Genomic DNA, 16,582 nt, shown 5'->3' on the forward strand with positions numbered 1-16,582 from the left:
GCTGTTTTCTAGTCTGTGCCGGTGACCATCTTAACTTCTTTGAACCTCAGTTTTCTTATCTTTGAAATGGGAATAGCAATACCTGCTTTTGGGTTCATTAAGATTAGAGATGATGTGTGTGAAATTTCCAGTACTTGCTCAATAATTTTTGCTTTTGAGACAGGGTCTCGCTATCGCCTACAATCATACCTCACTGTAGCCTTGAACTTCTAGGCTCAAGCTCTCCTCCCATCTCAGCCTCCTGAGTAGCTGGGACTACAGGTATACACCACCATGCCTGGCTTTTTCTTTTTTTTTTTTTCTTTTAAATGGGGTGTCACTACATTGCCCAGGCTGATCTTGAACTCCTGGCCTCAAGCCATTGTTCCTGCTCGGCTTCCCAAAGTGTTGGGATTACAGGCATGAGCCACTGCACCTGGCCAATAAATATTTTTTAATTACTGCTACTACCTGCACTTGGAAACTTAAAACTGTTAATATTATTATTCCCATGATTACATGTTTTAATTTATGCCAGGGCTAGACCTATAGTTTGTTATTTTTTCTTTGACCTTAACTTTATATGCCAGGGCTCAATTATTCCCTCCCCTCAGCCTACCTCTTGTTCTTACTTACCTCATTCACCTGTTACTTAAAGCTAGAGAGGCACGCTTACTTTGTTCAACTTCTTAATATTCATTAGAAAGTGCCATAAGAATGGCTTGAACCCAGGAGGCAGAGGTTGCAGTGAGCTGAGATTGTGCCACTGCAATCCTGCCTGGACGAGAGTGAGACTTTGTTTAAAAAAAAAAAAAAAAAAAAAAGGCCAATATGAAAAGCTGCCTGTTTCTGCCCTGGGAAGACCTGAACCCTCCTTTTCAGTGTTTGGAATGAAGTACTTCCTTTTGATTATTCTCAGTGGTGCGCCTCCAGGGTGGTACCTGAGCCTTCCTAATGTATATTTAAAGCCAATAACTGGAGATCTAATAGCAACAAAACTGTGTTATGAAATGTTCATGTTAAGTAGGAGTAAATATTCCAGCACAAGGGAGCAGAATACTCTAAGGCTGTAAGCATTGAGGACGGTGGAATCAGGAGAAGCCAGAGGCACTGGGGGTGCACACAAAAGGCTATTGTATATTGTGTACCCTGGAGGGAAGGACAGAGTTACTATCCAGGTTCTTTTGACACACAGGTTTTGTTTTACCTGTTCTGTTCATTTCCAAGAGTTACGTTGTGGCTAGAGCTCCATTACTTAGCTGAGTGACCTTGGAAAAGTTGTTTGCCATCTCTTTGCCTTGGAGTTTCCTAATTTGTAAACTGAGGATAATATAACCAACTTATAGGTTGTGAAGATTGAAAGAAATAATTCCTGAAACACATTTATTGCGATGTCTGACTGTAAATTGGGTAGGCACTCAGTACATGTTAATTATCTTTATTACTACTACCTGTAAATTTGGTAGTCTGTCATCATTATTGATTTTCAGCATGATTAAACCCGTAACTTAATCTGCAAGTTATTTTATGTTAAATTTTCATTAGAAGCAACTGAAAAGATTTACATGTAACATTAAGACTTTCAATTTTTTATTTTTATTGTGTCTGCTATGGTCTGCTATAAATCCTATGACTTTAGTCCATGACTAGAATAAGCCATAAATACTTCAGAAAACCTATTCTAAAAAATGAGTTTTTGGCTGGGCGTGGTGGCTCATGCTTGTAATCCCAGCACTTTGGGAGGCTGAGGTGAGCAGACCACCTGAGGTCGGGAGATCTAGACCAGTCTGGCCAACATGGTGAAACCCCATCTCTACTGAAAGTACAAAAATTAGCCAGGCGAGGTGGCACCCGCTGGTAACCCCAGCTACTTGGGAGGCTGAGGCAGGAGAATCGCTTGAACCCAGGAGGCAGAGGTTGCAGTGAACTGAGATTGCACCACTGTACTCCAGCCTGGGTGACAGAGCGAGACCGAAGAAAAAGCGGGGGATTTAATCATAAGAGAAACATATACTTTATTTGGTCAGGGCTGGTGTAGACCTTTGGCATCTGAAATGTTTTACAGCACATGGCACCTAATGAGTACCTGATGGAGTGAATTTTTTTTTTCTTACGTCCAAAGAATTGCCTGAAATTTAAACTGCCTCTCACAGCTCCAAATGCAGAGTAAAACAATAAAGCTGAGAGGATGGGGTACTGTAATTACCCCTTGAAGGGGAAGAAGGAAAGCATGGTGAGAGACACTGTCTGAGGGCTGAGAACGACCCCTCTTGGATAGGACTTGGGATTTACTGCTGGCTGTGCACCATTGACCTTCCCTTTCCTGTGTTCCATTGCAAGCCTCTCCCATCTGCCCTTCTTATCTGTATGTCTATAATCAGACATGGAAATATGGCCCATTTGCCTGCAGAAAAAATGGAAATAAAAACAAACCAAAAATTTTCATAGTTCCATTGCTGAAGACGTTCTCTCTGAGAAGTTAGTATAAGTCATTGTAAAACTTCTTTGATAATATCATTTCTTTTAAAGTAGGCACAGAACCTGTCTATTCTTTTATTCCCACCACTCTAAATATCCTAAGGCAAGGATGGCATCACTTGACAGGTTTTATAATATTTAACAAATAGTGGACATTGCATTCTTGGTAACTAGTATTGGAAAATGTTTATTGGTTAAATATAAGATTTTGAAATGCATAACTTTTTATAGGCATAATTGATAAAAGGACAAGAAAATTTTTGCGCTGAAATTTTATATTTTTTAAAAGCTCAGTCTTTCCAGCAGCATTTTCCTCAAGGCTTTAATTTCTGGGTTTCCTAATTCACTTAATTTCTGAAAATCCGAAACTGGGACTACAACTGCCGCAGGTAGCCCGCAGGAATTTCTTCAGGTTGAGACCTCAGATGTCAGTAAGTTGGGGCAGATGTATGCTCCCCTCCCAGGAGATATCGAAGGGGTGGAAGGCTAGACTTACTTCTTCCTCCACTCTAGATATGTCTTGTTTCTTTATGATTACTTGTCTTTTAGACTTTTCTCTCTAGAAGGTGAGCATATTGAGGATAGGGACAAGATCTTTAACATTTTGGTTTCCTCAGTGCCCACCATATTAAGGGTACTTAAAAAGAAAGCACATTAATGGGTACCTTTGGAAGTGAGTTGACTCCTTCTTGGAAGTTGTTTTCTAGCACATTACCCCAAACCCCAGTGGTGACATCTGGATGTGTTCAAAAGAACTCTTTTCTTTATGTGTTCTTTTCTATGCGTCTCTAGGTGAAGACATGTCTGTTACTTAAATTGGATGAGTCAAATCATTGAGAGACAAGTGTACCTTTCCATATTCATTGGATTTTTATGAATCTATTTTAGGAAATTATCAAGGACCCAACTCTTCTGCACAGACTTGGAATTCCAGTGGACATTTTGTAAATTTAATTTTCTTCAGTGCACAGTATACACATAGATACAGACAGTGTTTGCTTTATTTCACTACATTGTTTAACATGTAAGCAACTACCCTATTCTTCTTCCAAAGAATTGACCAGTTTTTCTAGTAAATTGTTTTCTTTGCAAGTCATTTTTTATGATTATTAAAAAAATTCTTTCCTAAATGATTTTAAATTCTTAAGTGATTTTACTTTTAAAAGGTTAAAAAAAAAACACTTCTATTTTCTCGGTGGTTAAGTTTGTTGGCAATCCTTTTTTAAAGCCATTTGGAGATTTGTCAAACTCCTAGGCTAATTTCGTATTTGGAATCAGCATCTAAGGATATTATGTTATAGATATTTTTTAAATATGTATTTTATTTCTTTGGTATTAAAAATAAATATGTTCATTTAAAATTTGGAATACATGCAAAAGTATAAGTAAAATGAAAGTCACATTGGTGGGTATTTTATCTCAAGCATGTTTAGAAATATAAAAGTGAAATATATTCTTTTTTTTTTTTTTTTTTTTTTGAGACGGAGTCTCACGCTGTTGCCCAGGCTGGAGTGCAGTGGCGCGATCTCGGCTCACTGCAAGCTCCACCTCCTGCGTTCACGCCATTCTCCTGCCTCAGCCTCCTGAGTAGCTAGGACTACAGGCGCCCGCCACCGCGCCCGGCTAATTTTTTGTATTTTTAGTAGAGACGGGGTTTCACTGTGGTCTCGATCTCCTGACCTTGTGATCCACCCGCCTCGGCCTCCCAAAGTGCTGGGATTACAGGCTTGAGCCACCGCGCCCGGCGAAATATATTCTTTAAAAATAAAAATTGGTAGTTGTAATTTCAGCTCATCATTAGTGCATTTATATAAATGTAGAAATAATTGCCACGTCTTTCTTTCCATTTTTTTTTTCTTTTAAGACACAGGGTCTGGCTATGTTGCCCAGGCTAACCTCAAACTCCTGGGCTCAAGTAATCCTCCTGCCTTAGCTTCCCCAGTAGCTGGGACTACAGGTGCATGCCACTGTACCTAGCTCATTGTCTTTTTTTTTTAAGATGGAGTCTCACTCTGTTGCCTAGGCTCGAGTGCAGAGGCATCATCTTGGCTCACTGCAGCCTCTGCTTCCTGGGTTCAAGTGATTCTCCTGCCTCAGATTCCTGAGTAGCTGGGACTACAGGCATGCGCCACCATACCTGGCTAATTTTTGTGTTTTTAGTAGAGATGGGGTTTCACCATGGTGGTCAGGTGGTCAGGCTGGTCTTGAACTCCTAACCTCAGGTGATCTGCCTCCTCAGGTGATCTGCTGGGATTGTAGGCATGAACTACCGTGCCCGGACTATCATTTGTAATAACCTTTTCTGGTAGTCTTAAAGGAATAATTTTGCTTATTTTATGACCTTGCAATAATAACTCAGTGGAATAAAGACATGAAAATGTAAAAATAACATTTTAATTTAGCTAAATGATTTTTTTTTGAATGAAGTAAGTTAAAGTTGCTTGAGATGACAAGACACCTAAAGGAGTGAAGACTATATGAATTAGGAGAGAGAAAATGTCTCTGCTTATTTTCTTTGCATCTCCAGGAGCATAATTTAGAGATTAGAGCAAGCTGATTGAAAATGATTGTGAATGCTCTAGGTGTTATAACAGTGCTGCCTTATTTTACTTTTTAAAATTCATTCGGACTGCTGTTGGATGTATGCCATAAGATAAACCCAATATTTGCCCTAAATTAGAATGAGTTTTTTTGTCATTCATAGGATTTCTGTAAGTGGGCCTGCTGAGTGGCTTTGTTCATGATGTTCCCACTTAAAATCCTTGTTTACTAGTGAGAGAATGCAGACAGTAAAATTGTAAATAAGTGAAGAAAACATTTTCAGATAGCAGCATTCACTGCTAAGCAAACGAAATAGCGTGATGTTTGCAAGGGTGGCCAGGGTGCCTCTGGTCTGCCTGAATCCTCCAGATTTTAGGGCAAAGAAGGGGCTGCTCTGTGTAACTTGGGGTTAAGGAATGCACTGGAGGGAAAGGGCTGCCAACACTGAGGCCCGAGGTGGAGGTGGGCATAGCGTGTCTGAGGGGCTCAAACTGGAGTGTAGCTAGAATGTGGCTGAGGAGAGAGAAGAACTCTCAGCTTTCTGACCTGAATGGTGATGCCATTTTCTAAGAGAAAGTACACAGGACAAGAAATGTATTTTAGGGGTAGGATGAGCTTAGTTTGGGGTCAGGTGATTGTGGTCAGCAGGTGGAGGTGCCCAGGAAGTGGATGAGTTTTAGTAGCCGAGGGGTGAGTTTGGGGTTGGAGGCATGGGTTTAGCTTGCCTCTCATCACAGTTGGGGTAACTACTTTCAGGTTTCTGTAAGGGTAAAATGAGATCATATATATAAATAGGGCAGAACACAGTGCCTGGCACATAGTCGTGTAAGTGGAGGTTATACCCCAAGGCTGCAGGAGGGCATATGATTTCCATTATGTTTAGATAGGTCTTTTCTGTCCTTTACCTTTTTTTTCTATTTATCAAAAATCTTACATTTTTCCTCCAAGGCCGATTTACATTTTTTTCCCCCAAAATAGAAACAGTGTTTTTCTTTTGCATGATAAAAGCAGAAAATAAAAATATCCTCTAGTCCTCTCTCTGGATAAAACTGTGGTTAACAGTGTGACTATGTGAAGTTGAACCTTCTCATAAAACCTGCCTCTCATAAAACCTTCCCTGGGTTGTCCCTGTTGATGTGCAGTGTATAGAGCCTCTTACTCTGCTCTGTGTTCGCTGTTTGGTTCTTATCTCTTGAGGAGTGTAAGCTTCTTGAGCAAGAAAATGTGCCTTCCTATCCCTAACAGCACGTAACGCTCATGCACATTATGGGTGCCCAGATCAGATTTGTCTTTCTCCTGCCTTTTCAGAATCACGTATGCTGTGTGTACACTGTGCTCAGCTTATTGATCTTCGGAGTGTCATGTGTGATGAGTTTGTGATTGTTTTCTCAGAGATGATGTGGGCACACTGGCTGTTGTTTTGGTTTTAAAGGGGATGTGGTAATGTGATTTGTTTTGACTTCTCTTTTGTTGTAGTTCATTCAGTAGATCTGAAGAAATCTGTTCTCCCACCTAGTTGTTGAGACATTACCGATCACATACAGTTCCTCTATATGTCTCACTAATTTCACATAGATATTAAATCTCACATAAAATCTTTAGTGGGAAAAGAAGTTTTTAAATTTTAAAATCACCTGTTTCTTTTTTTGTAGCACATTTTAACGTAATCTTGAAGATGCAGTAGAAAAAATCTTTGTAAATGTGGATATGATGCATATTACTGCTTAGATTAATAAAAACTGAAAGCATATTTTTAGGGTAACTCTTTTTGTTATTTTTAATGTTCTAAACCTATAAACATGTGGTCCTTCACCGGATTGACTTTTATACTTTTATCTTTATGTAGGTTAGAGTGAATCTGGGCAGAAAATCCTCCCAGTTTACTTTCTGTTTGAAATGTTATGTTCAAACATTTCTTTCACTTGTTTTAAATTAGGAAAACAGAGCTCCCTTTGAGGTATCTGCCTCAGGTAACTCTTAGGGTACGATGAATAAAAATCTTGGAATAAACTCATTTCATGATGTGAATTGTTTGCTAGCGTCTAAAGCTGATCAGGGATACTTATTCTGGGATTCTTGGATGGCTTTTCAGACTGCACAAACCTTCCGAAATGTGCTAAGTTCATGCATGTATGTATGTTCTTCTGTGGAGTGTGCTCATAGCCATATCGTAATCTTAATTGAGTTTATGGATTCTAAAGTATTAACTTCCCACATAGCCTGTAGTGCAAATGCTGTGATTATCTAGTTTTTCTGGCATAATGTTTATACCCACGGGGACGTATTAAAAGCTTGTAGTTTGTGTCCTGTTGGTCAGCGTGGATCCTCTAAAAGGAAAGGACAGATCGTACACAAGTACCATCTCCCTGCTTACCACTCCCTGCACCCCCATCCCGCGACTCACGTCACTTGGGTCCTCAACATCCTCTCACCCTCAGTCGCTAGTGCCTATTTCTAGGCCATGGGAATTGTGGCTGACAGTTCTGGTCGCCATGCTGAGCCCTACCTAGACCTGGTTGCTGTCCGTGGTTGACTGTGTCTGCTCTTAATTGTTGGTTCTTTTTGGTGCTGGGCTGTCATTTTTTGTGTTCTTTCCATTGGGATGAGTGTTTTACCAGCGTTCCAGCCTCCCCTCTAGTTTGTTCCTTCTAATTTTGTATTGGAGTGGGTCACTGGATAACCTGGCTTGTTGGAATTATTTATTGAATTGAGGCATTGAGTGAGTGGGGGGTCTGAGGGTGCCAACAGTAGAGTGATGTACTTTGACTTTGTGACAGCTGTTCTTGGCAATCAGTGGTGGTTTTTTCCCTTACTGTTTGGTTTTGAAATTTGAGTTCTAGAGAGTAGTTGGGGCTAGGTTATGTCCCTGTGTAAGTGCAGGCATCCACAGGGAAGCTCTGATTCTTTTGGAATTGTCACAGATTCAGTGTAAGTGATTTCTTTCCTTGTATAGGTTTATTCTTTGTATTTCAATTAAAAATGATTTGGAAGCCCTTTCTAAAGCTATATAATAAAACATGGAAGAAAGCTTTAAAGCATTAGATATTCCCTTGCTTGCTTCCTGACTCCTGCTGGGTGAATGTTTCATTTGATGTGGCTGGTACCCCTCTCTGTTGGTCATTAGGTTGCGCCCAACGATGAAGCTGTGGTGACGCTGTTATGTGAATGGGCTGTGAGCTGCAAACGGTCTGGCAAGCACAGGGCCATGGCCGTGGCAAAACTCCTGGAGAAGAGGCAAGCAGAAATTGAGGCAGAGGTAGGTTCCATTTTCTTTCTGCTTGTTGAATGCGCTAATGTAAAAAATACTGTTCTGGGGAAGATCATTTTCTCATACCCTCATTATGTTATTCTTTTGCTCTTGAGGAAAAAAGGGAGGATGTAAAAATTCACATAAGGAAGGTTCTCATAGTAGAATCTCTCTAAATTGATGCAGCCATTTATATTCTGAACTAATTTAAAAATGGTGTCTTTTAAAATAAAACTTTAGCCTGGGCACAGTGGCTTACACCTGTTATAATCCCAGTGGTTTGGGAGGAGAAGGCAGGAAAATCTCTTGAGCCCAGGAGTTTGAGGCTGCAGTGAGCAATGATGGTGCCACTGTACTCTAGTCTGGTTGATAGAGTGAGACTCTCTCTCTACAAAAGTAAATCAAAGATAAAATTATAAAATTTTAGCATCTGATTTAGAACAAAGAAGTTTCTTTGCTATGTTGAAATATGCGTATACACAGCATACATACACATGTGCAATATACATGTGCAAATGTGTATAAGACATACCAACTTTTATGAAATTTACAACTACATATTTTAGTGGATTTGGATATACTTTCTTGAGGCAGTTATGATTATGATATTATAAGTACCAATTTGTTTTGCTTTTGAGATTATATTCTGGTCCCAGAGAGAGCAATTACAGCCTTGAAAGTAAATTATAAGGGAGAAAGCAAAACTAAGTTCGTCAACATTGCTTTTATTGCGGGGAATTTTCTAAGCAGGCCTTCTTTTCTGCCTGTGACTGTTAGCAGGGATGGCTATGGGGAATGTGTGTATATCATCTGACCAGGTCCTTGTCATCTGTCACCTGGCAACTTTGAGGCATCTTACCTCATCTCTCTATTTCCTCTACACAGCAACTGCCAATGTTTTCAAAATGTAAATAGATTACAATGTCCCCTTACTAATACTCTCTGTGTCTCCTGACTGGCCTTTGTGGCATCTCCTGAGCCACCTCAACTGCCTTTTCCACCTCATCTTGTGCCCTTCTCCCCGGGGTCACAGCTCCATTCACCTTGGTACTTCTACCCCTTCAATACGGAAAACACACTGTGTCACCTTGAGGCCTCTGCTCTTGTTGTTCCTTCTAGGTGGCAGACTCTGTTCCCACGTCTGCATGGCCAGCCTCTTCCTGGCATTCCCGTTTGAAGAAGTGTTCCTTCCTTTCCAGCATTCCTAGCTGAACATGTGTCACCTGGGAAGATCTTCCATCACTACGTGAACAGGGTTAACAGCGTCTACCCCTCAAGCACTCTTTCTCACGTCACTGTTGTACTTTCCTTGTTGCAGTGCACATTCATCTAGTTAATCTGCTTATTGTTTCATACCTAGCTTCCCCCTCTAGAAGGTGAGCTGGACAGGAGAAAGCTCACTCATCTTGTTCAGTGTTGGGTCCTTGGCACAGAATAGTGCTCCTTGCATAGTAGATGCTCAGAAGATGTTTGTTCCTTGACTGGATGAGCCTTAGCTGGCTCTCTGTGTTGCTGATAATACACCTCCTTCTTGTGAAGCTAGTAAAAATGAAATAGGAAGAACATTTTGTAGACATTTTTTTCTTCCTGTTAGGAAAGTTGTATTCACCAAAAACAGAAGATCATATTGTTGAAACTGGGACTTGAAGATACTGATGTTCAGGTGTAAGCTAAATGACCCATCGTACAGTGTACAAATTAGGAAAAGCCTTTCATTGCTTTTCTTCCATACATTATGAATAGTTGGACTATTCTGTGGTGAATTGCAGTCCATAAACTTCAGCAGCTAAAATGAAATTTCTCAAACATTTCATTGCTCCTTCTGTATTGTGTTTTTTTTACACCACTTTTCTCCTGCCTCTATTCCAGACATACAAACATACACATTCCACTTTCAGAAGAGGTTCACATATAGATTACCCTGTAATTTTAATAGCCTAAGTGTATCTATATCTAAAAGTGTATTATTTCAGGGATATTTAAAATAATTGATTTTTTGTTAAACATCACCATCTTTAAAATTTGACCTTCACAAAGAGAGAGAGATTGGAAAAATATGATATTCTTAACATAATTAATATTCTTGATATTAAAGAGTAATGAAAATGGGAATTATCAAAGGAATATAACAAAGAATAGAAAACAAGGTTCTGGTCTTGTGTAAATTTTGTCTTTAAGAAAATAGAAGTTAAGTAACTTCCATAGAGGTATTTCATGAACTGTGCACATTCCCAAAGGCTCTGAGAGATCTTATTGGTGGAATGTGATGAATAAGTGAAAGAATATTCTTAGGGGAATTATGTTAGCGTTCTCATTTGATACCATGTTTCTCCAAACACACTAATAAGTAAACCCTTCTGACAAAAACAATTCAATAATATATGCCCCAATATTTTTCAGAGAGAATACAGTTAAACATGAACTATTTAAAAATGAAGACAACCTGAAATTATTTTTAGCAATTTTGCGTAGGGATAATGAATAGTTTGTTGTACCATATTTAGTGGGCACTCATAGAATACTGTGCAGAGTTTATAATTCACATGAATAATGTTTTTCAGGGGTGTTTTTTGAAATCATTTGAGTCGTTCTGGGGTAGTTTTTTCCAACTTTTAGAAATTATATTCATCTGAGATGCATGGTCCCTTAAATAGGTACAGACATATCAATTAATTTTACATGTTTTACCTGAGCACTTAAATGTTAGTAACAAATTAACAAATTCATGATCCATTATGACTATACTTCTGTAATTAACTTTGCTTATTTATTTTTAATCTGTAGAGATGTGGTGAATCAGAAGTCTTAGATGAGAAGGAGTCTATTTCTTCGTCCTCTCTTGCTGGATCCAGTTTGCCTGTTTTCCAGAATGTGCTGTTAAGGTTTTTAGATACACAGGCCCCCTCTTTGTGTAAGTACAGAAAGCTCTTTGCCTCTAGATCTTAAATAAGGGATTGATTTTTTTGTTTAAAGCTGACTCCTTTTTTAAAAATTTGGATCTTATTTAATATTCTTGGCACTGAATATAATGTATGTTTTACTGAGCAAAATTTTGTGGCATGTTTTTTAATGGAGACTTTTAGGCAATTTTAAAATCAGCCAAGCTTCAAAGACTTTAAAATAATTTTTAAAAGTCACTTCACTCTTTCATGTAAGGAAGTAAGGTCCTGTGACATTTGTCTGTATATTGATTGTGATTTGGAAGTTTCTCTTTTTTAGTAGTTTTCTAAATTTCTGATTTTCTAGTTCCTGCTCTTAAATATGGTGGTGGGGGGAATCAAGCAACAGTACTCTATAGCCAGAGACATGGTACAAGGAAGTAATTTATAGATGCCTGGCTGCTTCGCTACACTCTCTGGGATGTTTATGTCATCTCAAGCTCTTTTTCTGCCTTTTTAGTGAGGAGTTCAGGGTTTCTGAAGCAGCCACCCGGTGGGTTCAGACTGTGGTGAACACTTGAAATACTGTGTGAACTATGAAGCTCATAGCCTTGATATTATTCTGAGATTTTTCATATGACAAAATGCAGCAGGGAGGATCTTAAGATAGACAACAGAAAAATGGCAAAAAGTAAAAAGCAATAGAAAGGGGAGAAAAAGGTTGGGGAGGAGGAAGTTGCTTGTGAAGAAAGAGGTAAAGCAACAACAAACAGTACCCTTTTGAGTCCTCTGAGGAGGGGCCTCATATTGGGTTGAGTGAGACCTGCAGGTGAGGTTCTTTGAGACAAGTGGCTCTCAGTTATTTGGTGGCTTCTAGGCTAGAAGGAGAGCAAGCGCTGGAGCTAATCTAGTGGTTGGAATATAGGGAGGAGTAATTCTTGGAAAAGGAAGCAGAAAAGTGAAAGGACAGAAGAGATCCCTGATAGCAGAAAGTATATTGTCAGGCATGAAGTTAGCAGTTCTAACTTACCTTGTATCCTGGGGGAGACAGACATTTGCCCTTTGCTTGCCTCATTTCTTCCCCATTATTGTTCTCTCTTTAGGAAAAACTCCTTACTCCTGTGCCTTTGCTAGTTCATCTCATTTACTGTCTGTCAGAAAAAGCTGGTCTGTTCTCTGAGAGAGGCTGCTCATCACTGAGTTTGGTAGGGAGCAAGAGGAAACATTTAGGCTCAAGGTTTAGGGAACTGAGCTTAAGCTTCCTTGGATAAATGTGTCTCCTATTGGTGTTTGTGAATGTGATGGTTGCAAGGATTGAGCTTTGCAGGTTAGTCTTAAAAATTTTGAATCTTATCTTAAAGGTATAGACACAAAACTTTAGAGTGCAGTGACAGTATTGAAAGTCATAATGTGAGTTAAATAGGCTAGTTATGAATAAAAATAATCTGCCGAGCTCCATCTTTGTGTTCTTTTTATTCAGTTGTTCCTTTTTCTTTTCAGTGGATCCTGCTTACATTTTTTCAAACACCATTTAAATTGTGGTTCAGTTGTAAAATTTCCTTTGAAAATGTGCACCCATATTCTCACAACTGCACACACTCAAGCTAGAAAAAGCCATCATGAACTGTTCTATTAGTAAAACCAGAGGACAGCAGTCTAGTCCTCGTGTCTTTTTTTCTGATCCTGAAATTTTGCTTGTTTACGTTAATACTTGAATGGCTATTAAGGACTACTTTCTTTTTTTTTTTTGATACGGAGTTTCGCTCTTGTCACCTAGGCTGGAGTACAGTGGCGTGATCTTGGCTCACTGCAACCTCCGCCTCCTGGGTTTAAGCAATTCTCCTGCCTCAGCCTCCCAAGTAGCTGGGCTTACAGGCATCCGCCACCGTGCCCTGCCAATTTTTGTATTTTTGGTAGAGACGGGGTTTCACCATGTTGGCCAGGCTGGTCTCGAACTCCTGACCTCAGGTGATCTGTCTACCTTGGCCTCCCAAAGTGCTGGGATTGCAGGCGTGAGCCACCGCACCTGGCCAGGGCTACTATCTTTAAACTAGTAATCACGTTTACCATACTGGATGTTTTTCAATTATAGTGGGACAATCAAAACCTGCCTGTCAGTTCTGCCCAAAATTCTAGTGCCTCAGTAAATCTTCCAATAGATCTTTTTTTTCCCAAAAAGATTGATTGTGAAAAGTAATGAAAATATTAAACCTTAGTAATTAGTTATTTTTCTGTCACCTAGTCAAGGAATTCTTGATTGAATTTGTTTCTCTATAGCGGACCCAAACAGTGAATGTGAAAAGGTGGAATTTGTGAACCTGGTGCTGCTCTTCTGCGAGTTCATCCGCCATGACGTCTTCTCCCATGACGCATACATGTGTACCCTCATATCTCGAGGAGATCTGTCAGTCACTGCCTCAACCCGACCGCGGTCACCAGCAGGGGAAAATGCAGACGAACACTATTCAAAGGACCATGATGTAAAAATGGAGGTACGGCCCTGGATACGATGCCCCGCTTTCCCAAAAACTAAACTCTACTGGGAATCACATTCAGATGGGTCACATAGTAGTAGAAGAGTGATGGCTTTTTGTTGTATTCTTTTGCCCCAGTGGTTATTTATCTCTACATCTCAAGCGGGAAAGATATTTACACTGTAGCTTCTTATGTCTTCCAGAATTTCCCTTTGGATGCTATAAAACTGGAATGAAAATATTTGACGGGATTTTTCATAGGATTGAAATTACGTACTTTCAGTTCTAGATGTTTCTAATCTCTAGTTTTTCTTTAACATCGTATCTCAAAACTGGACTTGTTTTGACCTTTAAGTGTCAGCTGAGTTTTCATTCTAAGAATCATCTTTTCCCTAATGTAGCATTCATTACTTATATCACTCTTTTATTCATAATGGGAAATTCTGTGTTAGTCACAACACATATTTTCATTTCACTTAATTAAAAATTTAATCTCTATTTCTCAAATGTTATAGAAGTGACCTTTTCAACAAATTATTTTATGCTATGAGCGTGACTTTATAATTTTCTGCCAAATTCTGGTATATTGGATATTTTGGATATTGTTCCAGATACTTACTGAAAGTTTCAAGGCAAAAAAGATGGAGGTGGTGATGGGAAGTTGTAGAAAATGACGAGAACTTGTGACAATTGCTTAAAAACTGGCAGTTTAGGCCAGGCATGGTGGCTCATGCTTATAATCCCAGCACTTTGGGAGACTGAGGCGGGCATATCACCTGAGGTCAGGAGTTTGAGACCAACCTGACCAACATGGAGAAACCCTGTCTGTACCAAAAATACAAAATTAGCCGGGCATGGTGGCGTGTGCCTGTAGTCCCAGCTACTCGGGAGGCTGAGGCAGGAGAACTGCTTGAATCTGGGAGGCGGAGGTTGAAGTGAGCTGAGATTGCGCCATTACACTCCAGCCTGGGCAACAAGAGCAAAACTGTCTCCAAAAAAAAAAAAAAACAAAAAAAACAACCCTGACAGTATAGGCAATATACCATTATTTTTAAGAAAAACAGTAGCTATACTTATAATTAAGAACCTGGTAGTAGAATTGCAAACATGGATTCATAGTTCATACTGTTAAGATTTATTTTCAAAATGGTGTCGGCTTAAAAATATTTCAACACTTTTCTTACCTTATTGACAGTAGAAATTACATGGCTAAAAACTGAAGTTCTTTGACCTGTTTACATGTTTTCTATCCTCCTGCTTTTTCTTTTCTATTCTATAGATATTAAAGTGTCTTGTATCTCAGATATAGTCTTATATTTTTCTTAATAAGAAGAGTTGGTTAAAGTATGTGATGGGAAATAGCCCAAGGAAGGAAATTATGAACACTTGTTTTTAATCAGGATGTTTGTGTGCTCTTCTCTTAAAATATCATGGAAGTTAAATTTTCTCATCATGAGGGAAAAGAATGTGACTGTTCAAAGCAAGGCATGTCTCAAAGCTTCCTTGAGTTTGCGGGGAAGAAAACAATATGGGGAACAAAAGACAGAGATGGTTAAAAATCCCACTGTCATGTTTTAGCTTCAGTTTCTTGATGAACTCCAAAACTTACTATGTTACTTTCTTTCTCTGGCGATTATCAGGAACAGAGTATTATGGCGCATATGGGCATTGACTCAGGAACCACTAACATTTTTGATGAAGTAGACAAGAGTGACTTTAAAACTGACTTTGGTTCGGAATTTCCAGTAGGTTCAATCTTTGATTCTTATTGACGGTTAAGAATTAACCCACCCCCATCCCAGCCTGTCTCGATCCTTCTGTTTCTCAGAATGACTTGTGCATTTGTGTTATGTAATCTTACCATATTCCTCCTTTGGTACAATTATCATCTGACACAATTGGGTCATCCTCAGTTTTGGTTGCATGGCCTACTCTGTGAATTCTAACACTCCTGTCCTCCTAGTTGGCTGTCTGACTCTTTTGTTCATTTTGAGGTCATCATCATCTCATTAATGTGTGAATGTAGTTTCACCATGACAGTCCATGTTGATTTGCTATGTGTATCTTCAGCTTCTATATAATAGCTTTGGTGGCTTTGGGCTTATTATACATCCTTCTACTTTATTTCAGTATAATTATAATGTGTTCTTCCTCATGAATCACAATATATAACTTTAAAAAAATACTGTTTGGAGTACAGACCAAAATCTTTATGTCTATTATTCATTAGTCTTACTAGTTTATTATTATGTATATGTTTCTGTAGGAAATGTAGCCCTATGAGGAAAACGCTTACCCATAATTCTGCTTTTATCTTTAGCTTTCCAGGTAGTGTAGACACATTTCTTATGTGTGTGGTTGTTATTTTCTCATCTACAAAATGGAGGGGTTGATCACAGATTCGTACTGATCTGAATATGAATTTTGTGGAAATTAACAAAATTTCTTCATATTTTTTGCTCAGTGGTGAAGTAGGAAAAGGTGTATAAGTGTCTTATATGTGTGTTTTGGTATGTAGCATTGTGGTTTGGTTTTGCTTGCTTTCATTTACAATCTCCAACATTTGTTTTACATGACTTAGATTTTTTCTCCTATGCCTGGAGAGTCCTGTGAGAATGCCAACACTTCTTTGGGCAGAAGAATGTCAGTTAATTGTGAGAAGTTGGTGAAGAGGGAAAAGCCAAGGGAATTAATTTTTCCATCTAATTACGACCTCCTTCGCCACTTACAGTATGCAACACATTTTCCTATACCTCTGGTAAGTCATTGCTTCAGTTAATCTACACCCTGATTATTTTATTATAAGATCAATAACTGTTGAATGTCAGATTATTCAACTATTTTCTTGACTAATACATAATGATAGCAGGTGAATTTTTTGCATTTGCTCCTGCCTCTGTTCTAATTCTGATCTTAAGCTTATGTACTGATGTTGTCCAAATTTGTAGTCATATTAGTGGCTAATTAGATTTAGAAAATGAAAT

At 38.9% G+C, this 16,582-nt stretch overlaps 1 protein-coding gene across 12 annotated transcripts in view; it reads left to right on the forward strand.

The window, feature by feature from the left end:
* The window catches only part of LOC105463701 (mediator complex subunit 12L), a 338,063-nt gene that overhangs the window by 89,042 nt on the left and 232,439 nt on the right, over positions 1 to 16,582 (forward strand). For 9 of the 12 annotated variants that reach the window (XM_071091103.1, XM_071091100.1, XM_071091102.1 and 6 more), the window contains 5 exons: positions 8,123 to 8,254; positions 11,030 to 11,156; positions 13,402 to 13,616; positions 15,239 to 15,343; positions 16,180 to 16,356. In XM_071091103.1, coding sequence (XP_070947204.1) covers positions 8,123 to 8,254; positions 11,030 to 11,156; positions 13,402 to 13,616; positions 15,239 to 15,343; positions 16,180 to 16,356 — 756 coding nt within the window. The remainder of the gene's footprint in view (positions 1 to 8,122; positions 8,255 to 11,029; positions 11,157 to 13,401; positions 13,617 to 15,238; positions 15,344 to 16,179; positions 16,357 to 16,582) is intronic. The other 3 variants (XM_024787306.2, XM_071091104.1, XM_071091105.1) reach the window with 2 other exon arrangements.

The sequence above is a fragment of the Macaca nemestrina genome, chromosome 2 (genome assembly GCF_043159975.1).
Source record: "Macaca nemestrina isolate mMacNem1 chromosome 2, mMacNem.hap1, whole genome shotgun sequence".
Taxonomy (NCBI): Eukaryota; Metazoa; Chordata; class Mammalia; order Primates; family Cercopithecidae; genus Macaca; species Macaca nemestrina.